At 41.4% G+C, this 25,494-nt stretch overlaps 1 protein-coding gene across 6 annotated transcripts in view; it reads left to right on the top strand.

The window, feature by feature from the left end:
* Window positions 1-25,494, top strand: part of SEMA6A (semaphorin 6A) — a 322,215-nt gene that overhangs the window by 141,643 nt on the left and 155,078 nt on the right. For all 6 annotated transcript variants that reach the window (XM_073553966.1, XM_073553999.1, XM_073553967.1 and 3 more), the window contains exons 7-11: window positions 5,461-5,551; window positions 16,849-16,986; window positions 17,629-17,717; window positions 22,685-22,902; window positions 24,714-24,845. In XM_073553966.1, coding sequence (XP_073410067.1) covers window positions 5,461-5,551; window positions 16,849-16,986; window positions 17,629-17,717; window positions 22,685-22,902; window positions 24,714-24,845 — 668 coding nt within the window. The remainder of the gene's footprint in view (window positions 1-5,460; window positions 5,552-16,848; window positions 16,987-17,628; window positions 17,718-22,684; window positions 22,903-24,713; window positions 24,846-25,494) is intronic.

The following is a 25,494-nucleotide window of genomic DNA, read 5'->3' as shown; positions in this document are numbered from 1 at the left end:
AGATACGCTGACAAGTTATCATAGTTTTTGTCTGTGCAACAATACCATGTTTCCTCGAAAATAAGACATTATTTTTTTGCTCTGAAAGATGGATTAGGCCTTTATGGCTTATTTTCAGGGAATGACTTGTTTTTTTTTCCATGAACAACAACTCACATTTATTCTTGAACAAAAAAAAATCCAAATTAAAAAAAATATATAATCATGTCATCACACACTGCACATATATACACATGTATATACACACACTGCACACATGGTATATACTAACATGTTTCCTTTTCAGTTCCTCTAGACTCCCATGGTTAAAGGACTGTTGAAGACAATATAGTCACATGACCGTAACGTCACTAAAGGTCCTGAAGCAGTCTTATACTTGGAATAGAAATGCTGTGGGCTCCTAAGAAAGTGGGGGACCTGGGCAGTTGCTCAGTTGGCCTCCTCTAATGCTGGCCCTGACTCTAACTAGAGCGTGTTTTTGGAGTAGGGCTTATATTTTAAGCATAGTCCAAAAATCCTGTTAAATCATGCTCCGGCTTATTTTTGGTGTAGGTCTAATTTTTGGGGAAACATGGTAGCAAACCATAGCTAAGACTGCCCATACACCTTCATTAGTTGACTGCCAAACTATTGGCTGAACATTCATTAGTTCTCAATAGGAAGAGGGGATTAAGCCACAGTCAAAAATGCCTGGAGTTATCTTAACTCTCCTGAAAAAAAAAATGGTGAAACAATTCAACATAACATATTTTTCTTTCCTTCAACATCATCTGGTGAGGGAGAGTTGAGAGGCTCCCATATGTATCACATGGTGGAAATCCTAAGAGGTTCCCACATATATCAGATAATGGAAATCCAAAGAGGCTCCTATATACATGTATATCGCAAAAAAGTGAGTACACCCCTTACATTTAAGTAAATATTTTATGATATCTTTTCATGGGTCTATAGAGAAGATATGACACTTTGATACAATATAAAGTAGTCAGGGTACAGCTTGTATAACAGTGTAAATGTGGTGTGCCATTAATGTCTAAACTGCTGGCAGCAAAATGAATACACCCCTAAGTGAAAATGACCAATTTGTGCCCAATTAGCGATTTTCCCTACCCAGTGTCATGTGACTCATTAGTGTTACAAAGGATCAGGTGTGAATGGGGAACAGGTGTGTTAAATTTGGTGTTATCGAGCTCACTCTCTCTCACACTGGTCATTGGAAATTCAACATGGCACCTCATGGCAAACCATTCTCTGTGGATCTGAATAAAATAATTTTTGCTCAACAAAAAAAAATGGCCTAGGCTATAAGAAGATTGCCAACACCCTAAAACTGAGCTGCAGCATGGTAGCCAAGACCATACAGTGGTTTAACAAAACATATTACACTCAGAACAGTTTTTGCCCATGGTGTACCAAAGAAGTTGAGTATATGTGCTTAGCGCCAAATGCAGAGGTTGTCTTTTCAAAATAGATGTATGAGTGCTGCCTGTAAGTGCTCAGACCATATGCCACACACTGCATCAAATTAGTCTGCATGGCTGTCTTCCCAGAACATGATGCACAAGGAAGCCTTCAAACAGTTTGCGCAAGACAAGCAGACTGAGGACATGGATTACTGGAGCCATGTTCTGTGGTTTTATGAGACCAAGACTAACCTATTTGGTTCAGCGTGTGTGGTGACAACCAAGTGAGGAGTACAAAGACAAGTGTGTCTTGCCTACAGTCAAGGATGGTAGTGGAAGTGTCATGGTTTATTGCTGCATGAGTGCTGCTGGCTGTGTGGAGCTACAGTTCATTGAGGGAACCATGAATGTCAACACGTACAGTGTTATACTGAAGCAGAACATAATCCCCTCCCTTCGGAAACAAGGCCGAAGGGCAATATTCTAATTTGATAACGACCCCAAAAACACCTCCATGACGACCACTGCCTTGCTAATGAAACTGAGGGTAAAGGTGTTGAACTGACCAAAGATGTCTCCAGACCTAAACCCTATTGAGCATCTGTGGGACATCCTTGAAAGGAAGGTGGAGGAGCGCAAGGTCTCTAACAACCACCAGCTCTGTGATGTTGTTGTGGAGGAGTGGAAGAGGATTCCAGTTGCAAACTGTGAAGCTCTAGTGAACTCCATGCTCAAGAGAGTTAAGACATTGCTTGAAAATAATAGTGGCCACACAAAATATTGACACTGTGGGCACAATTTGACCATTTTCACTTAGGGGTGTACTGACTTTTGTTGCCAGCGGTTTAGACTTTAATGGCTGTGCGTTGAGTTATTTAGAGGGCACACCAAATTTACGCTGTTATACAAGCTGTACACTGACTACTTTACATTGTATCACAGTGTATCTTCAGTGTTGTCCCATGAAAAAATATAATACAATATTTACAAAAATGTGAGGGGTGTACTCACTTTTGTGATATACAGTATATCAGATGGGGTAAATCCTGAGGTCCCTTGCAGTAATATGCATGTTTCCTATTGCCTCCATGTGATTTTCGCAAGTAACATAATCACGTGACGAGATTGAAGGACATGTGCGCGTGACTACATATCTAGTGGGGGCCCAGTACATAAGTGTGATTTATTATGAATAAAGCAGCTAATTTATAAATACCATAAAAAGGAAAATTTTCTGAAAACCTCTTTAAATGTTTGAAATAATTCACTAGAATTTGTTATTATTTGGATTGTCCGAGTCGCATTGTCCCTTGTTTTGGAGAGCGGGAATAACCACGGCCACCTGTTCCTGCAATGAATAGACAAATTATTTTACAAACAGATACAGTGTGTGCTTCTGTCTTTTACAGTCCTTTGTTTATCTGCGATGCTATGTTAGAAAATCATATTTTCTCCTACTCCTCCACCATCCTCTGCTTGTAGCAGTGAGGAGAACGCAGCTGGCTTTCCAATAACTGTGCCAAGCAGTGACTACTCTAACTCCCCTTGTCACCGCTTCATTCTCGTTCATTACAATTAATGCATGTAACAAATCCCAAGAAGTTGCTCCTGTTCTACTGGTTTGGATTTTTTTATTTTCGGCAGCAGCATTATTTCCAGAATACAAGCCATCTATCTCATCGCCTGTCGCAGATGTTTCCGTACAATAATTTCTTGCCTCTGCTGATTTCATCACCTGCTGCCCATGTCATTTGAAACACAAGTGGTATGTGCAAGGGGAACTCGCAGAAGTTAACATGGACACCTGTGGCCGCCTTGTCTGTTCTGCTAGCATTGCAGATGGCTATTCATCAACCTTTGACTCAAGAACAGAAGACAGAGCCTCCCTATTGGGCTGCAAAGTGAAAATGCAGATGGGCATCAGATCAGTGCCCCTTATAGTATAAGCTCTGCTTAGTTTCTTCATACTGACACTTCCAAACCCCAGTCTAATTGTGCTGCCTAGAAAAGTAATTGCTTTCTGAAAGACTGGACAGTGAAGATTCATGACAGGAAACGAATGATGACAGGTCTTCAGCTGAGTGATGAAAGCTTCGTACCATATGAGTAAAAAGTTAATTGCTGCCTGGTACAGCAAGCAAGGTCTCTTCTCAAGAACTGTAAGCGTTTTTTTGATTTATAGTAGGTGTACCAATCCATTGAATGCATCCGAGTGATATATTGCATTCAAATTTACAAAATAGCTGGAGATGATATATAACTCCCAATAGTTCCCAACTCTAGTCTATGCTCCTACTCTTAGAGGTTGAAGTCCATTTATGCCTTCATGGATCCTACAATGAGCTATGATCCATGGTGGAGATAAAAGAAAAGAAAAGTTTAGACTTTTTTTAGTTATATAATATTTTTTTTTACTAATTCAATGTAGTCCACCGTAATTGTTCATGGGGTTATTTAATTGCCCCGATGACCTCACCAACCGAGTCAACTGACAAGCCTCATCCACAGTTTGAACTCTTCTGGTGGAGCTCCAAGTTTCAAGTTTGTTCTTCTGAACAGAGGAACTTTATTATGCCCTTGCATATTGAGAAATTGCCAGTTGCCACAGACCACATAATCAAACCCAGTTTGGGAGCAAATCCCGTAAAGGGATAAAATATCAACTGTGGTTTTAGCAAAAGAATTACAATTGGCAAATACACAATTATGAGTGTGTTAGGTGATTTGACAGTTGTCCATTGTGAGGGTGTTTTGCTAAAAACTGCAATATGTTGTTTTAACAAGCAAAACTCGCATAAAGCCACACAAGTACTACAGTTATGTCCTAAAATATGAATGGATTTAAATGTTGGCTTATTCTGTCTTGGCTTCAGTCAGTGCTATGAGTGTGTCCTAACTTACCTGTCATCTTGGCTCCGCTTATCCCAAGAAGAATTTAGCAAATTGCTAGCTTTGGAAAATAAACAATTTTACAATCCTCTTTCAGGTGTTATTTAACATCATATGTGTCTATAAGCGGACACCACATACACCATATTTGCACTCTGCTAAGGGTCTGTCCGTATGACGCAGTAAAGTATTGTTAGAAATTGGATTCCTTAATGAATTAATGGAAGAGTAAAGATGGGCATATCTGTTCTCTACTTAAAGGAAATTTGTCACTAGCTTTTTGCTACCTCATGTGACAGAAGCGTAATGTAAGAAGAGAGACCCTGGTTCCAGAGATGTATAATTTACTGTACTGGGTGCAACAGTTGTGACACAATCAGAGTTCTTCGATGTACCATGAAGTAGAGCTCAGAAAGCTAACCTCGCCCACACCAGGCTCTCTGCTTGTTGAAGGTTTATTCACAGAGAGCTGATTATCAGAGCAGAGGGCTTTTTCTGACCAGGGCATTTGTGCACTGTGGTCAGGACAGTGATAATCTCCTAGTGATAAAACCTTCATTGTAAGTAAACAACAGCACACAGACTGATAAGTGACACATCTCTGAATTCAGTGTCTCAGCTGCTACCTCATGCTGTCCTCAGATTACATAGCACAAACCTGTTGACAAATTCCCTTTAAGGGGCATTTAATCATAAAACAAAGTGTTTTTAACAACACTCGTTCACAATTATCTTGCAGTGTAAACAGGCTGCTTATCACTCTATGAATGAGCAAAATGCTCATTCACTGGGGAAAATGATCTTTTTGGTGGTATAAAAAACATTGTTCTCAGCAGGGCATCGTCCTCTATAATTAGAAATTTCATTGCCGAGAACCATAACAGCCTATACACCTGAGAGGCCTAGTATAGATCTCTCAGTGTGCATCATTTGCTTTGGTCTGCCTGTGTAAGCAGGCATTCAAAAGAGCGCCAATCGATAAAAGTTTACCTGTCAGCGGTAGTATCGTGCCATTGATCGGTCTATGTGCCTGTGTAAAGGACCCACCCTTAGACATTGGGATCTATTGGTGTCAGTGGGTTTATCAGTTTCAATATCAGACACTTTGCAAACCAATATAGTTTAGTGAAACATTTTATTAATATGCTGTCATCATTTTACCCATCAGATGGACACACTTGAGTTTTTGGATGAAGAAATAAGTGGCATGGCCAGATGTCCATATGATGCCAAGCATGCCAATGTCGCTCTCTTTGCAGGTATGACCTTTTATTTTACTACGTTTCTACTCGCTGTGTGGTGTATAGTACTATAACGTTTAATTAAACTGTGCAGACGTTGCATGAAACATTTGAGAGGCATGTTGGAGAGCAGTGTTCCCAACTCCAGCCCTCAAGAGCCGCCATCAGATCATGTTTTCAAGATTTCCTTAGTATTGCACAGGTGATGGATTTATCAATTGGGCAATACTAAAGAATTCCCAAAAGTATGATTTGTTGGTGGCTCTTGAGGACTAGAGTTAAGGTACTGTCACACTAAGCGATATCGCTAGCAATATCGCTATAACTTGTGACGTTATATCGATATTGGTAGCGACATCGCTGTGTCTGATACTTACCAACGACCGGCTCCCCCGCTGGTTATCGCTGATCAAGCGAGAACGTTCAGGACCGCTTCTCGTCGTCAGCTTCCTGCGGCGCTTCCTGTGGAGAGACGAGCGACGAGCGTGGAGCCGGGCGGGAGGACGTCAGGATCGCCTCGTCTGACAGGTAAGTAGCGACCCCCGTCCCCAGCGATGTCGCTGGTGAGATCTGCCTGTGTGGCAGCTCACTAGCGACCACTTAGCGATGCACCAGCGATCCTGACCGCGTCATATCGCTGGTCGGGATCGCTGGTGCATCGCTAAGTGTGACAGTACCTTTAGGGAACTGCTATAGAGTATATCTCAGCATGCAGCAAGTGAGGAGAGATTGTGTTGAATTTTGATATAGTCATTAACAACCGTTTACTTACACGTTACCTACCATAACTCATTATTGCTTTGCAACATATGTTACAACTGACAAGTTATATATTAAAAGAGGAGACTAAAAATGAAAAGTTAGTCAGCTGCTATAATTTAGTGATCGCTAAACTAAATTTTGAGCTTTTTATTACCCTTTCCCATTTTAGTGGAACGTACCGAAGTTCCGTCCTGTCGCGCTAACACAGACCTGTGCCATTTAAGTGGAATTAGAATCCGACCTTGAAGTGCAATTTTGTGAATGTATAAAACTTTCATTGTTTAAGTGAAATGTCAGATGTAATTGGAAATATAACTTTAAAACATCAAAAAGGTCAATGTATAATTACAAAGCCGAATTTCAAGGTCAAGTATTTTATTGAGTTTTTGATTAATTCAGTATGAAGAGATGTTCTCTATAGGAATACAATACTCTGGAGTCTGGGGGGAACTAGAGAACTTCATTCAATCAATGGCAGGCAAAACTGATGCATGCAAACCAATCAGATCAATTTACTGAATTTAATTTCAAAGTTCATCATATAAAAAGAGAATGCATAAACTGATTTTAATTTTCCAAAAATAAGGCTTTTTTTTTCTCCTTTTGGCCCTGATTTGCATGTGGTGTTTCTCTCCGCTCTACTTTCGGCATATGACCTCACACTTACAATGCTGCTCATTTCAGTATAGCGAATGACACATAAAACAAATCTATTTGCTAAAGCCAAGATGGATGTGTCTGAATGAAATTTTATTGCTGGCAAAATAGAAAGAACTCATCACCGCATTGGACCCCAGGGCGGTCTATCACATTATATATTATATGCAGTGGATGTTTCAGTACTAGCCTCAAGTGGCCTTGTAGCAACTTTTATATTTTTTCTGGTGATTTAGATGCCATTTTATGCCTCTTTTTATTAACATGTGTATTGTACTGTATAATACTCGACCACCACTGAAATATTTCTCCAAGGTATCAATCAGTTGTATGTTGGACACTTATCCCTGGCTAGAGGAAAGCCAAGTCTTGAGCTGTTTCTCATTACTCTACTTCATGAACAACGATATGAGGAATAGGAAAGAAAAATGATCCAGAGGGGATAATGAGAGTGGAAAGAAGGATAATTTCCCATGACTCTGATAGTATTTAGTGCTGTCCAAAACGACCATGTAAACACACATACGTAAGAACTTAATTGAATGCATCTGTAATATTAGGATTAAAATGATCTGGGATTTCCAGTCAGCAGTGCAGAAAGTCCAGTTTTGGAATGTACAACGTAGTTTCTGTCCATGTTATGGTTTTTTTTGGGGGGGAGCAGGGGGTCGATTGCGTGACAATTCAACAAGCCACTCATGACCAGGATACAATATTGGTTTTGATACAGACATAGACCATATATCCAAATATCATACACTGATGTACTGCAGCTGAGAAAAATTTTAAAAACATGAAGTTCTATGTTAACATTTTGATGAAATTGTATAAGCCCACTAACAGGTCACGGCAAACCTCTAATACAGGGTTCCCCAACTCCAGTCCTCAAGGCCCACCAACAGGTCATGTTTTCAGGATTTCCCTTGGATTGTACAGGTGATGCAATTATCACCTGGGCAATACTAATCCTGAAAACATGACCTGTTGGTGGGCCTTGAGGACTGGAGTTGGGGAACCCTGCTCTAAGATGTAGAACTGTGGGGGTTTAGTGTGGCAGCATGGGTGCATTTCACCTGCTGTAGTTTTGGCATGAAGACTGTGATCACCACACAATCTTTATACCAAGTCGATTATGGACCTACTACAGAGGTTTACGGTGACATGGCAGTGGGCTTATACGTTATGGTTAAAATACTAACTCAGAACTTCATGTTCAGTAGATCAATGTACAGTATATTATTTGGATATGCGTTCCATGTCTTTTTTTATACAGTGATTATATATTACTTTTGAAAGTCTTGCAAAGTGATGAACACAATACGCCTAAGTATTTCCAATCAGAACAGTTTAATATTGAAAATTCAAAAATATTGGTATTTTTATCGAAGGACAAAGATGAGTTTTGTCTTGATTGTACTGTATGTATTTACTGGTTATGAATACATATACTTTGTAATGAGTAGATAAAATTTTATGACATTTATTAAATTGATTAGATATTGTAGATCAGTGTTTCTCAACTCCAGTCCTCAAGACCCACCAACAGGTCAAGTTTTCAGGATATCCTTAGTATTGCACAGGGGATCATTTCAACACCTGCTCAAGCATTAACTCCATCACCAGTGCAATACTAAGGAAATCCTGAAAACATGACCTGTTAGTGGGTCTTGAGGACTGGAGTTGAGAAACACTGTCCTAGATAATTAGTATAGATAATTAGACAATGAATACTAAAGCCCCTGTCTCACATAGCAAGATCATTAGCAAGATCGCTGATGCGTCACCGATTTTGTGATGCAACAGCGACCTCGCCAGCAATCTCGCTACGTGTGACATGTAGCAGCGACCAGGCCCCCGCTGCGATGTTGCTTATCGTGCTCGAATTTCCTAGGCCATTTTTTGATCACTGGTGTCCCGCTGGCCAGCATGCATCGCTGTTTGACACCGATGAGCGCCCTCGTTAGTGACGCAGAACTCAGGGACACAGGAGGGAGTCATCAGAAACGCTGCTGTGTGACAAGGTCCCAACGGCCGCCGGGGTCGTTATACGGATCGCTGGATCGTTTCTGCATCATTGGGTAAATCTGCCTGTTTGACAGCTTACTAGCGACCATTTAGCGATGCACCAGCGATCCTTACCAGGTCGTATCGTTGTCGGGATCACTGGTGCGTCGCTAAGGGTGGTTTCACATTAGCGTTTCAGGGCACAGCGACGACCTGCGCATGGCCGCCGCTAAGCCCCGCCCCCTGCCGCGCCCCTGCGTCGCCTATCTTTATCACTGGGGACGCAGGCCATGCACAGTATGCGTTTGGTGGCGCATGCGTCCTTTTGACGGTGCGCCGAGCGCAACCAAATTGTAACAGGTTGCGTTTGGCGCTGGTCGGTGCACCGTCAAAAGGGCACATGTGCCGCTCAACGCATACTGTGCACAGCCTGCATTCCCAGTGATAAAGATAGGGGATGCAGGATGCATGCAGCGTCATGCGCCCATAGGCGGAGCTACTGGAGGAGGCGCGGCAGGGGGCAGGGCTTAGCGGCGGCCGTGTGCAGGTCGTCGCTGCACCCTGAAACGCTAATGTGAAATCACCCTTAGTGTAACGGTACCCTAAGTCTATGTGCACACAACATCTTTTCGGGCAGGTACGCTTCATAGCCTGCCTGAAAAAAAGTGCTAAAAAAAAATACACACATGCACTGCAATGTAAAAACAACTTAATGAGCATATGTTCAGTGGTTTGAGCTTCGTTTAACCACTTCAGATTTCCAAAGGCACAAAGCAGTGAACCTGAAGTAACCGGACGATTTTTCAGTTTATGTCACTTAAAGTGTGCCATTTCACACACTGCTAAATACTGAAGAGAATTGGCTAATGATGTCAGGGACAGCCATGCGGGCTTCCTCTTATGCTTCGTAGCTATTACAGCACATGAATACCGCTGTTGGTTACCGCTGTTTATCATCCACTCTCCCCGAGCCAGATAGGTTGAGGCCACTTAGACATTAATAATTCTGTTTGGGTAATAGATTGTAAAATGCGTTCAATGCAAAAATAGAAATTTGGCAAAACGGTCGGATTTGAATTTCAAATTGACTTTCAACTGGAATACCTAGCGCTGTACAGTAGGACTTTGAGGTAGTGAATTACTTCAAACCTCACATACAAGTAAACTAACAACTAGAAAAAAAAAGGTTTCAGCGATTAAAAAACTTTGCTAAAATTGTTTCTTTCGATTTTTCTGTTTTTTTCTAAATTCCAGTTGCTGTGTGAGACTTAGGAAGGTTAATCATGAAGATTAGCAGTAATCAAACAAAATTGTCGCCATTGCTTGTCCTTATTTATTTCATCGCATTCCATCACTGAGTTTTATAAAACGACTTTATGTAATATAAAAAGGATGTGAAATAAAACCTAATCCATGGCTTTAAAATCTAAATTATCACTGGAAATCTGGAATATTACGCCTGCCGAGGTGTATTCTGATTACTGCCAGCTTGAACAGGTCTCTGCTTCATCCAGGACTCCTCTGGAAACAATCATCCAATAGACACAAATCCATAGGAAGCCTGAGCTCATTAGTTCTACAGGGAGCTATACATTTTTTCCTAATACTTCATCCTTATAATCTTGCATAAACAAGCAAATGTAATGTAGAACTATGTGCAGTCAGGTGCATGTATAATTTAAATTGGAGCCTGGCTAATATAAGGATTTAGGCCATTAACTCGGAACAAATGACATTTGAGTATTTGTTGAAACGTATTCATGCACAGAGGAAACTCTGTAATATCGAGTCTGCACCAGTGAGTATTAGAGGAAAACCTGGTCATGGGTTCCTGGTCCTCTGCGTACCTTCACTACACTGTTAAGAGCTGGATTTGTATTTCAGGCATTTCCTTTTTCATAACAGAATTTTCTTGGCTTTTTTTGTTTAAAAGTCAATTAAAGGGGTTATGCAGAAGTCTATTATTTTTGTGTATGGGGCTAAGAACTAATAGGCAGGCTAACTACCTGCATGTTCTGCACAGGAACAATCTCTGCAGGCTCAGCTGGCAACTCTTCTGCTTCTTTTCACTTTTTGTCAGCAGTGCAGCACCTTCTTTTCTGGCCTTCTCTGTCGACAGGACATCACTGTTGATGTCACGCTGATTGAAAGCTGGCTCAACATAGATAGGTATCGGTTGAGCAGGTTGTCAAATAGTATATTGGCAGTGACACACCATCGACAGAGCAGGCCAGAAGAAAAGACGCTGCTCTGAGATGATGGCAGAAGAAACCGTAGAATCACCATCATGAGCAGTCTATGACCGCACTGTGCTGACAGGCATCCTCACCAGGCAGAAGAGGTAGACAGTTAAAAACTACTTGCCTGTTAGTTCATACCTACATTTATAAAAATATTGAAAAAACCTACAAGAAGCAAAATAAACAAAAACCCTGTTATAACTAAAAAAGTAAAACGCAAGTGCGTTTAAATAACACAGGGTTCTTAGTAATGCGATTTTTGATCAAAAAAAGCATGAAAGCCACCTCACCGTCGCCAAGGTGACCCTGATCGAGACGGTCCTACACTGTCTAATATTAAAACCTTACAATGTGTCAAAGCTGACCTCAATGTGAATATTTTTTATAAAGATATTAAAAGTCCTAGATAACCCCTTTAATATCAAAGTCCCTGAGATAGTGTCTGACGCTTGGCAAATACTGTACATAGGACTTCCTTTGTGCCTTTTTAGCTTGTTTTATTAGTTTTTACAAGTTTTTCCAATTAAGACTGACTGGTGGAAATGCATCAGCAGCTATATCTTGCTGTTTTGCTCCCATGCTTTTAATTTCAATGGATTTCTGAATATAAAAGAGAAATTATAAACAGTTTCCAGCTATTTTTTCTATGGATATGGTTTGCCTGCACTTGGCAATGGGCCAATAATAAAATAATAAAGGAGCTGTCCACTACTGGATCCCATTTTGATTCCCTCAAAATGCTGAATAAAATAAAAACGCATGCCTACCTTTTGGACCATCACCAGACAGCCACTCTAATGGAATTGTGAAGCTGCAGTCCACTGGTGGCCTACGATAGGCTGACTATTCACTTGTCATAAAGGAAGGCATTTATGCAGGGGGGCATTTATGTACATGCAATCGAAGTACATGTATCAAAGTACGCTGGCAGTTATAACATGGCAGTTAGACAGGGCAGGAGACAGGTAAGACAAATAAATAAATCTACTCCCTGTACATTTGGGCTACTGCAACTATTTACCATATGCATTTGTATAATTTATATCCTGGCCGCTGCATTTACACACATCCACCACCCTGGTATTAACTCTCTACACTCCATCCATATTGGTCCCTCACTCCTTTCCTCTTCTATGTATAGCACTCATGCTCTTTTCACATTGCTACACAGCACAGATCCATTCAGTCCCACCATTCAACATCAGAGACGCTCTCACAAATCACTTAACCATCTGCTCACTCTTGCTATCCTCCTTCTTCTAGTCGCAGGAGACATTGCTCCCAACCCTGGTCCTCCATGTTATAGAAAGTCAAACCCCCCAACTGCTACACTCAGAAACCCCTCTAATCTTATTAATATTCCCTGCCTGCCATCTGTCTCTCTAAATTGTGCCCTTTGGAATTCTCGCTTAGTGTGTAACAAACTCTCCTTCATTCATGACTTTGTCCTTTCTAATTCTCTTAACCTTCTGGCTCTTACTGAAACCTGGATCCAGCAGTCAGACACTACCGCTGCTGCTGCTCTTTCATATGGTGAACTACACTTCTCCCATACCCCAAGATTAGACAATAGAGCAGGTGGAGGCATTGGTGTGCTCCTATCACCAAAATGTACCTTTCAGGATATCCCTCAAGTACCCTCACTTGTCTTCCCTTCTTTTGAGGTCCATGCTGTCAGACTCTACACCCCCTTCTCCATACGAGTGGCAGCGGTATATCGTCCTCCCGGCCCCTCCCATCAGTTCCTGGATCATTTTCCCACTTGGCTTCCACATTTTCTCTCCTGTGACATCCCTACCCTCATCATGGGCGATTTCAATATCCTCATTGCTCTTCCCCTCTCCCCATCTGCTACTCACCTCTTATCTCTAACCTCCTCGTTTGGCCTTTTGCAGCTTACTAATTCTCCAATGCATGAAGACGGAAACTCCCTCGATGCATGAAGACGGAAACTCCCTCGACTTGGTCTTCTCTCGGCTTTGTGCAGTGGATGATTTTGCAAACTCCCCTCTCCCGCTCTCTGACCACAACCTTCTTTCATTCTCTATCAAGAACTGCCAGGCTGCTCAGGTCATCCCCACTGTCCATATTTATAGAAACATACAGGCCATTAACACCCAGAAACTTATGAAGAACTTGCTTCATTGGCCCCTATCTCCTCCCTCTCATGTCCTGATTCTACATTGAAGCATTACAATGAAACACTTCAAAGTGCCCTGGATGAATTTGCACCTCCTATACATAGAACACCACAACACAGACAGCGACAACCCTGGCACACCCTGCAAACACGTTTCCTGCAGCGGTGCTCCAGGTGCGCCGAACGTCTGTGGAGAAAATCCAACCTACCCGAAGATTTCATCCATTATAAGTTTATGCTTCGAACATACAACACTGCCCTTCACCTCTCAAAACAAACCTATTTCAACACCCTCATCAACTCACTGTCCAATAACCCTAAACATCTCTTTGACACTTTTCATTCTCTACTCAACCCAAGAGTACAGGCCCCAACCACGGAGCTTCGAGCTGACGATCTGGCGAATTACTTCAAAGAAAAAATTGACCAGATCCGACAGGAAATTATCTGCCAATCACCTCATACCATGCACTGTCCTCCCTCCCCCACTGCATCTAGCTCACTCTCTGATTTTGAACCAGTCACAGAAGAAGAAGTAAGCAGGCTCCTTGCATCTTCTCGCCCAACCACTTGCACCAGTGACCCATTTCCGTCACATCTACTCTAGCCCCTTTCCCCTGCTGTCATCCCTCACCTACTGTAGCTAAAATATTTAACCTCTCTCTCTTCTGGTATCTTTCCCTCCTCATTTAAGCATGCCGTCATACATCAACTACTTAAAAAACCATCCCTCGACCAAAACTGTGCCGCTAACTATAGACCTGTCTCTAATCTTCCCTTCATCTTTAAACTCCTGGAACGCCTGGCCCACTCCCATCTTATCCACTATCTCTTTGATAACTCTCTTCTCGACCCTCTCCAATCCGGTTTCCGCTCTTTACACTCTACTGAAACTATCCTCACTAAAGTCTCTAATGATCTACTAACAGCTAAATCAAATGGTCATTACTCCATGCTAATTCTCTTGGATCTCTCTGCAGCATTCGACACTGTGGATCATCGGCTCCTTCTCACTATGCTCCATTCCATTGGCCTCAAGGACACCGTTCTCTCCTGGTTCTCCTCCTATCTCTCTGACCGCTCCTTTATTGTTTCTTTTGCTGGCTCCTCCTCCTCCTCTCATCTTCCCCTTACTGTTGGGGTTCCTCAAGGATCAGTCCTAGGCCTCCTCCTCTTCTCTTTGTATACTGCCCCTATTGGTCAAACAATCAGTAGATTTGGTTTCCAGTACCATCTCTATGCTGACGACACCCAATTATACGCTTCTTCTCCTGACATCTCGCCAACCGCCAGCCTTTCTAGAAAACACCTGCGATTGTCTAAATGCTGTGTCTAACATCATGTCCTCACTCTATCTGAAACTGAACCTGACAAAGACTGAACGCCTTGTGTTTCCTCCCGCTACTAATGTACCTATACCTGACATTGCCATTTCCGTTTGTGGCTCCACTATTACTCCGCAGCAACATGCCCACTGTCTTGGGGTCATGCTTGACTCCGAGCTTTCCTTTGTCCCCTACATACGATCACTGGCTCGCTCTTGTCATCTGCACTTCAAAAACATTTCTAGAATTTGACCTTTTCTTACTTTTGACTCTGCAAAAACTCTGTTTCTCTTATTCATTCTTGTCTCAACTATTGTAACTCTCTTCTAATCGGTCTCCCTCTTACCAAACTCTCCCCCCTCCAATCTGTCTTGAATGCTGCTGCCAGGATCATATTCCTCGCCAATCGTTACACCGATGCCTCTACCTTGTGCCAGTCATTACACTGGCTACCCATCCACTCCAGAATCCAGTACAAACTTATTACCCTCACCCACAAAGCTCTTCATGGCTCAGCACCACCCTACATCTCCTCCCTTGTTTCAGTTTACCATCCTACCCACGCCCTCCGTTCTGCTGATGACCAGAGGTTAGCATCCTCAATAATCAGAACCTCCCACTCCCGTCTCCAAGACTATACACGTGCTGCGCCAATTCTTTGGAATGCACTTCCCAGGTCAATACGATTAGTCCCCAATCCCCACAATTTTAAGCGTGCCCTGAAAACGCATTTATTCAGACTGGCCTACCGCCTTAACACATTAACCTAATCTATCCCTATGTGGCACAGCCAAAAGTTTTTACTATAACCAGGTTCCCTGCATCATGTTCCCACATGCTTTATGCATCCATTAGCCCTCTGCATCTGTATTATTACACATTTAACATTATGGCTGGTCCATACAATCAGGGCAACTTTTACCACCCACCTTTCATGTCTCCCCTTTTCCTCATAGATTGTAAGCTTGCGAGCAGGGCCCTCATTCCTCTTGGTATCTGTTATGATCTATGTGATTATTGTTATGCTGTAATGTCTATTGTCTGTACAATCCCCTCTGAAATGTAAAGTGCTGCGGAATATGTCGTTGCTGTAGAAATAAAATGTATTATTATATAAAGGATGTCACAGGCACGCTATAGCGCACAGGGCTATGAGCGGAGGAGCAGCACCAGTTCAGTAGGGAAGTATCCATTTTTATTTCATTCAGCACATTGGAGGCATTCAAAAGAGATTGCCCATTAGTGGACAAGCCATTACATTTATGACGCCCTCATAGAAGAACAAAAACATCAACACTTTTAATAATAATATTTAAGTTCATATTTGCAGGACTGAACTGAGACATATTAGGTTTCTTGTCTTCAAACAGTGTAAAAAAAAACCCAAAATTGACCTAGCTGCTTATAGTAATTGATCACAATTTAATTTTATTTGCTACAATGCACTGAAAAATGAGCCACAGACTCTAAATGGTTGTATAATAATATAACATGTTTTATGTTCTGTTATCTTTTAAGAAAAAAAACCCATATTTACACAGATCCATTAGGACCTCACAAACATCATACCATATTGTGGCTTTTATCTTGATAGCTTGCAAATGTTTCTTGTAATTTCACACACATTCCGGCTGCATAGCTTCATCGTAGTGTACCTCAATCACTGTGATGAGAAGAGAGAGATACAAAATCATTACAATGAATTATTGTTACCATAGTCTGGACTTACGCTTGCCATACACATCGGTTGGCTGTCAGCCAAATGATTGTTCGACCGATTGTTTGGCCGGCATCCATCTCTGCCGTCTCGCCCATACACAGGGGCGCTCCCTTGACCAAGCGGTACTGTATTCTCTATGAGAGACCTGCCACCAGATATGTCGGAAATTGGATATGTCAAATCCTTAACTCCCCCAACAATCAAGTACCCGAGGCCCCTAAACTGATTAAGCTGGTCGCCAATATCGACCGGGTCGGCCATTTCACACAACATTAGTCTAATGTATGTAAAGGTCTTTAGCATAAAGTTTTTGTAGAAAAGAAAAACTAAATTTGCAACATGGAATAATTCCCTTTAACCCATTATATTTTTATTGTAATATCTTTGGAATTCCTTTGATAAAGTTAGAAATCTTGAAAAACTGAATCTATGAAAAATAATACTTTAATTCACCTTTTCTCTTCAAGATGGAAAACTCTATTCTGCAACTGTGACTGATTTCCTTGCAATTGATGCCGTCATTTATCGGAGTCTAGGGGACAGCCGGAGTTTAGGAGACAGCCCAACTTTGCGGACCGTCAAGTATGATTCCAAGTGGTTGAAAGGTAAGGTTCATCTACTATACATCCATGTAATGTTGAGTTTTTGAGGTAAAACTTTTCTTTCAATTACATTTACTTCATGATGTCCAAAAATCTTAGGTTTCTTCTTAGCAACTGTCTGTGTTCTATGCAATGATAGATGGAAAACGGATCTGTTAATTAGCCATCCGATTTTTCTTTCATTTGTAAAGGATTGTTCTTTTGCTTACTGATCCATTAAAAACGGAAGAAAGCAGATGGCTAATTAATTGACCTATTTTCCATAGACTTCAATGTTAAAAGAACGGATACAGCAGAGATCTTTTTTTCTTTTTTTAAAATGGACTAAAAAGTTGTGTCTGCCAATGGATTGCTGCTGGAGCCGTTATAGCTGATCATTGGCGCTATATCTTGTGACATATCTGTCTGAAAGAAAAAGCAAACAAGTTGCTATGAAAGGAAATCCCCCATTCAACACCAGGAATCCCTTTTTTCCCGAAAATGTGACTCTATGCCCAGTAGTATTTGAACAACATGGGTACCTGATATTATCTTGAAGACAAGCTTGGGAAGTATAATTAGTCAAAAATGAAATTCTGTGAGCGACATCCCGTGTATGTACATAAGAAATGTTCTCTGTCTTACATCGTCCTTCTCTGTTTTCAGAGCCGTACTTCGTACATGCTGTAGATTACGGAGACCTTATCTACTTTTTCTATCGCGAAATTGCAGTCGAATATAACAGCATGGGAAAGGTAGGGCAAGAAATGGACGTAAATTACCTGTGCAACTGCTCTTAAGTCATCCCAGCAATAAGAGACCTTGCAATGAGAACCATTAATCACCCTGACAAGGCCACCCTTTGGGAAGATTGCATTGCAGATCTTGAAACTTTATAATGTCTTTCAAGTGCAGTACTCTTACGTTGGATATTGCTGCTTGAGGGAGAGAGCATGTGCTGGCACTCCGCAGTGCTAGGAGCCGATATGTGGGGAAATGACTGCCCTTTGGAAATGATAAGATGTCAGTATACACTCTGGGTATGATGATATCCATGTTACCCTGCTTTATAGACAACCATGCATCCGTTATTGCCATGTGAAAAGGGCCAGTTAGACATAGCGATATCACCGATTTTGTGACGTAGCAGCGAAATTGCTAGCGATATCGCTATGTCTGATACTTACCTCCGACCGGCTCCCCCGCTGATTATCGCTGATCGCGCGAGAACGTCCTGGGCCGTTTCTCGTCGGGCGCTTCCTGCTGGGCTTCCTGTGGCGCCGACGAGCGACGCTTGGATGCGGGCGGGAGGACGTCAGGATCGCCGCGTCTGGTAGGTAAGTAGCGACCCCCGACCGCTGCGATGTCGCTGGTGAGATCTGCCTGTGTGGCAGCTCACTAGCGACCACTTAGCGATGCACCAGCGATCCATATCGCTGTCGGGATTGCTGGTGCATCGCTAAGTGTAACGGTACCCTTATAGTGTACAAAACCAGACACTATTCCTATCTTATCTAATCTACACGTCAGGCTGAATGTAGCCTAGTCTTATCTGTTATCAGCCATTTTAGTCTAAAGGTCCCGTTACATTTAGCGATGCACCAGCGATCCCGACAAGGATACGACCCGTTCAGGATCGCTGGTGCATCAATAAATGGTCGCTAGTGAGCTGCCAAATAGGCAGATCTCACTAGCGATGCAGCAGCGGTCGGTGGTTGTCACTTACCTGTCACACGCAGCGAGGGTGACGTCTTCCGCCCGCGTCCATGGAGTCCCTCGTCGGTGCCAACAGGAAGCCGACGACGAGAAATGGACCATCCCGTTCTTGCACAATCAGCGATATCCAGCGGGGAGCCAAGTCGGAGGTAAGTGTCACATGTAGCGAGATCGCTACCGACATCGCTGTCACAATATCGGTGACGCTTTAGCAATATCGCTAGCGATCTCGCTATGTGTGAAGGGGGCTTAAGGAGAAGTTGACCCCAGCTGTCAGTAATAGGATTCTGCTCAGAAATATGTCTGTGATCAGTATTTTATCCAAAAATGTCTTGCTGAAAAACATTTGTATTTTTTTATTATTAGCGTTATTATTAGCTTTATTAGTATTTTTAGCTTTCAGATAAAGACACGAAGATTGTCACAATGTCAAATTGTGTCATGTAGTGACTAATTTTTGTGTGCCACAACAGTGACCACAAAGTCGCCATTTAAAAAAAAAAATACAACCCTTCTGGATTTTGGCTTACAGGTCACAAGTTGCATGTGAATTTCACGCTATAGATTTTAAAGTCAGCAGGTTTTATGCAATTTAATCTGAGAGCAATATGATGTAGGGGCATTGACCATGATTCCAGTGATGTATCACTTACTGGTCTGGTTGGTGTCATTTGGATACATTCCCGGTTTTCTCTGTTGTAGATGTAGCAGTGGTCAGAATGCTGAACCCTGTATAAACCCCACCCACACCACTGATTGGCTGATTCCTGTGTACATTGTCAGCAAGCTGCCAGTCAAGTGATGGGGGCGGGACTATACAGATTACCTGACTGGTCTGCACATGAGACCGATGCAGGCAATGATGATCTCCTGCTGATAAAACACTAATTGTATGGAAACTACAGCACACAGCCTAATAAGTCATACATCCTTGTCCTTGTCCCTCTGTGTCCCTACATTATGCTTTTTTTTTTCAGATTAATGTATGATGTAGCAAATTTTATCCCAATTGCTACATCACTCATTGTTCTTTATTGGGACACCACATTCTGCTGCATACATTCTTTCAGATGAAATAGCAAAAACCTGGATTATCGTTAAAGTAAGGCCCTGGAGTTTGTCAGTGGTTCTATCTGAATTCCAGAAATTGAGATTCAGGCAGAACCCTTGAACTCTTGAATTGAGTTCAAATATTTGTGCTTTTCTTCCTAAAGTGTCCTTTTCATTGTGACAGCATCGCTTGCAGCCATTTCTGCATGCCCCTTTTCACTAGTCGTACAACCTATAGGTATATAACGTGACGGCACTTCGCAGTAACAAATCCTACAAATGTAACCACATTTTTGGAGAAGTATTGGATAATTTTCAGAAAAAAAATCTTAACCCTGGTAAAGCAAATTAATTCAGCCAACAGTAAAGTGTTAAGATAATGATGCTAATAAACATATACTATTGTAAACCAGACAGTGGTAGACATCTTAAAGGGTTATTTCTATTTAAGAACTGTCTGGGGCGAGAATATGTAACCAAGGAGCACTAGCCAGCAAGAGCCGTGGAATTTGATCTCTTGCCTTTTCACGTTTCCAGTCTACAGAGCCCTTACTTATCAGCCCGTATTTCTTTGCAACATATGCTGACATCAAACAAATAGGAGCTGGAAATAAACTTGAAGTCAGACATAAAAAAAAATAAATAAATCAACTTGCTTTTTTTAAGGCATGATGTCAGATGCAAATCTGATATGAGAGATGACTTACATGCTGGAGATTGTCTTTCTGTCTCAATCCATATAGAGTATATGTAAATATATGTAGTCAAAAGTGTCGCTTCAGTGATTGCACTTATTTTCCAGCTAGATAAATTTAGACGCGATGTTATCTGATTAAAATTCATGTTAACTTTGTGACTGTGTGTGGAACTATTATTGTCAGCACTGGTACCTGGGCAATAAACGTAGACTAGTTGAAAAAATATATTTTTGTAGTTTAGATGTAGACCACAGAGGAAACTGTCACCAGGTTTTTGCTACCTCATCTGAGAGGAGAATAATGTAGGGAAAGAGACCTTGAATCCAATGATGTATCACTTAGTTTACTGGGTGCAGCAGTTCAGACAAAATCATTTTTTTTTAGATGAAGCAGAGCTCAAAATCTACCATAGCTGCTTATCACAGGAGGGAGCGGAGTCACAATCTCCTGGTGATAAAAGATTCATTGTATGAAAACAGCACACAGCCTAGTTAGTGACAAAACACTGAAATCTATATGTCAGCCTCTACCTCGTGCTAGCCTCAGATTGCATAGCAAATACCTGCTGACTGATTCCCTTTAAAGGGTCAAAATATTTTTTGTCCATCACGTTTAGTAAATAATTATTCATCTGTATCAAAACCTTTCCATGAAGAAGACATTGTGGCGATTCTATCAACTTGAAAATTTCACCTAATCATTATTATATTTTCCAACAATCTTTGTGGACAAGAGGTCCAGGTTCATTTTGGCCTTATCCTCCTTCTTTCCGTACCGTAAAGGTGATGTAAAACTAATTATAGAGGACTCGTGCAATCCACAGATATTTCAGTGTTGATATGCATCAAAGCATAGTCACGCCATCCTTTGCGTGAAAAGAGGAAAAGGTGCAAGTACCTCTGCACCTCCATCACGTGTTGTGATGGTCTCATGTGAAAGAAGCCCCATTTTTTTTTAACGTGGTCCGTTTTCTCCTTTGACCTACTAAAAGCTATGTGATCAAAAAGTAATGTTCAGAATCCAACCCAAGGCCCCAAACAATGTGAATAGTCAACAAAAATTGTAGGAGAAAAACTAAAATGGCTGTCACTGGTTACATTCATATCCATTGGAGTCAGGTCCTTTTGGGTTATGTATGTAAGGCCTGTTTCATACTTCAGTTTTTGACCATCAGTCAAAATCCGCCGTTTTGCAAAAAAAACGGATCCGCCATTTTTTTGGCGGATCCGTTTTTTTCCCCATTGATTTGCATTACCGGCGGATCTTGACGGATGGCCATCCGTTGGATCCGTTTTTTTACGGATCCGTCAATTTTTTTTGAGTCCACCGACATGCCTGGACGGACCATGCAACGTTTTTTTTTGCTGCAGGATCCGCATTTTATAGTGCGCATGCCCGGAGGAATGAAGTCAGCCGGAAATTTAACCCTGAAATCATTTCTGGCGGACAGAAAAAATTCTCTCTCTCTCTCTCTCTCCTTCCCGGGCTGCGGTTCCTTTAAAATTCTTCATTCATCGGATCCGTCAAAAAAATGGTCCGGTGGCATCCGTTCACTTCAGTTAGCGACGGATCCGCTTTCCGCCATTTTGGCGGATTTTAACTGACACAAAAAAACTGAAGTGTGAAACATCCCTAAGGCGTGAAGACAGCTCCCACTGCACATTAGTATAGATCATCTGACACATATCGTAGGGAATATGTAACGCTTGAATAGATTAGTAAAACAAGCTTCTAAACTCATAAGTGCAAATGCTAATTCCACATAATCTTTAATTAAGCCAAAACAAGATAGAATTCGGGTGGCTCCAGTGATTGAAATGTCATTGAGACTCTCCACTTATTACAACAGAAGGAGACGGCAGAGGCGGCATTGTACGAGAGTAAGATTTGTTGGGGGTTATGGAAAAAATAGTCGCTGAAGATCTTCTAAACATTCTAGAGAGTAGAGATTTGCGGGAGCATCCGGCTTTCTGAGTAATCTGTTCTGTACAAGCAGAATGTGCTTTTGTCTGTGGAAATGGAAAGCTAAGCAGTCTTCCTAGAAATTAATTTATATATTGCAGACATCTGATCTTTTCGGGGATTTATTGCAATGCTTTAAACGGCACATTCTTATCTTTTACAACACATGGTTCCAGTACTGAGTTTTCCCTTTGGTGGCTATATTTTTTTCTCCCGAGGATTATATTGCTATTGTATCCTATTACACGTACTGGCATTTTCTGACACTGTTGCTGAAATATTGTTTTGCTCTGTAGGTGGTGTTTCCGAGAGTTGCCCAGGTCTGTAAGAATGACATGGGAGGCTCTCAAAGGGTGCTCGAGAAACAGTGGACTTCATTTCTTAAAGCTCGATTGAATTGCTCCGTTCCTGGTGATTCCCATTTCTACTTTAACATACTGCAAGCTGTTACTGATGTGATCCATATTAATGGCCGTGATGTTGTGCTTGCTACATTCTCCACGCCGTATAACAGGTAATGCCTGCTGTTTTAAGCTCTTCTATAAGCTTCCGTTGTGAATTTTTCTACCATAATTGAGTGTGTTTTCTAAGATTCATGGTTTAAAAAAGAGATTTATGCCAGTGAGATCTAAGCCTTCTTTTACGTGCTTCTCTCTAAATCCACATAATTAAAAATGCCTATAAAATAATAAACTAGTGTTTTGAATGGGCTGCCGTTTTTTTTGGAGCCAGAGCCACTACCTTTCCTTCTTAAAAGGGAAAAAAAAATAGCTTGGTGAGTCAATATTTTACTATGGCTTTTTCTTCCATAAAGACAAAACAAAATATATATTAAATAATATATTATTATTTGTTTTATTATTTTCACACATCACTTTTCATATGCTAATTTCACTTTGAATATTCAAATATTGCTTGTTTCCCCCAACTAGTCAAATATTCAGCTTGTTATTAGGACCCTGTGGGCTTGATAACATTATTTGCAAGAGGCTACACCATCGCTAACTTTCACACACCACACACACACACGACTTTCTTTACCCACGTTATTGCGCTTCTGAAGCTGTGGCACGCTTTCCGGCTTCAGAGGCGTACTGCGCGTGTCCTGAAGCGAACAAGATGCCTGACATCAATAGGCGAAGGTCAGGTTTTTCTCTGCTTCCGGTCATGTGAAGTTGGGAAGCGTACAACTGACTTCAGAGACGCTAAAGAGTTTTGCAGAATGCTGGCAATAATGCCACCTCTTGCAAATAATCTTACCACGCTCAAAGGGGTGTGATAACCTGTTTAGTGGGATGACTAGTCTGGGGAAACAAATGCCCCATCAACTTGTCAAAGGGATATTAGCATATGAAAAACAGGGTGAAATAAGACTTTTTTTAACGCATCTTTACATGTCAAACAGTATAACGGGTTGGTTAGACAGAGAATTTGGCAAGAAATATATAAATGTTGGTAGGTGGAAAGACCTTGGGGACTTGTCATGTTTCCCTTCATTGGTCTGGAGGGTACCATTAAGAATAAATACATAAGTTTTTCTTTTAAAATTCTTTTTTTTTTCATTAACACTATGACTTGGTCTCAAATTCATAAAAACAGACAACTTGTGCTTAAAAGCAGCAACGAACTGAATGTTGTAGAGGCAGGAGACACATTATGCCCTGTGGTAGGATAATAGCCGCTAATTTTAAGTTGTTGATGGGGTCTGTATTCTTCTAACTGTTGATTCAGCCTGTGGTGCCAAATACAACTTAAGAGCCATTCAAAGTCCTTCCTTCCAGAAAAAAAGATAGTAATCTGGCTTATTTTTTTTCTTCAATGGAAATCTTGGGAAACACGAATGCCAAATGATGTAATTTTGATCAAGTCTTAATTGGATGCTTTAGTATTAGGCAGCATTCACTGCAGACCTAGATTAGTCTCCGTGGCACAGTCAGATTTTTTGTGAATTAACACTAGAAATGTGTTGACAATGTCTACAGGCCAATACTTCAAAATAATAGGCCATAATTCTAGCAGCCCATTACCTGCTGTGCAAACCTCATGGTAGAGACGGTTTCTCAGGCGATTTCTTTCTTTTTAAGATCCCAGTAATTAGGTCTTTTTTTAGACGCCATTGAGGAAAAGACTGCTAACAGGAACTCGACTGGCGCTACATTTGTCTGTTTTGCATGGGATTGCCCTCAGTTGTCAATAGCTAAGGGTCAGGAGTTCATAGCTAAGCTTCCAATGACAGTAAGGCTTCTATGCGGCATGTGTTTCAGGCACAAATTGTATGCATAGCTATGGAATGAGTAATAAATACTGGAAAATGTCACATTGCAGCATCCCTGGATCTGCCGTTTGTGCTTACGACATGGCTGACATTGCCAGCGTGTTTACTGGGAGATTTAAGGAGCAAAAATCACCAGATTCCACATGGACCCCTGTACCAGATGAACGTGTTCCAAAGCCCAGGTAAAACCTTTATATTCCTTAATTTATATGATCTACAGTGGTAATATAGAAAGTTCAGATTTGTCCTTCCTTATGTTTCTTCTTGAGATGAGAGGCAGAAGGTGGCCAGCTTTTTAAGAAAAAAATACATGACACCTTGTCGGGAGAGGTTGATGCTATATGTGGCAACCCTGTAGTTGTGATGTGAATTGCAGCCTGTTTTTGATTTTGCTAGTAGGACACAGTAATGTGTGGAATTTGTGTAATGAAAAATTGTGGTCCCTAACCAAATTTATGGAAAGGTAACGGTGGACACATTTGTAGCTTATGATGTTGCTTTATGACATGTTTGTGTATGTCTTATATAGAAAATTAGATAGACCTCCGCTGCAATGAGCAGCTTCTAGACCAGAGCACTCAGCTCATTCATGAGTTGAACGGGAAAATCGGGATTAGTTGCCAAATATAGCCAATGGCCAAGTGTGGTGGGAAAAAGCTTTCCTGTCTTGTTGTTGTCTAATGTGGACAACCTTTTGACAGCAGATCTGTCACAAGATATCACAATACACAATAAAAGTACAGTATATTCACTTTGAAATTCCATGTCAGATTGGCTTTATAATTGACCTCAGCTGGCAATGGATAATAATATAACAGTGTATATAATATT

Source organism: Dendrobates tinctorius, unplaced genomic scaffold, assembly GCF_039654945.1.
Source record: "Dendrobates tinctorius isolate UK_male_01 unplaced genomic scaffold, ASM3965494v1 ptg000003l, whole genome shotgun sequence".
Lineage (NCBI taxonomy): Eukaryota > Metazoa > Chordata > Amphibia > Anura > Dendrobatidae > Dendrobates > Dendrobates tinctorius.
Note: the sequence above shows the minus strand (reverse complement) of the source record. Positions and strands in the feature narration are given on the sequence as shown.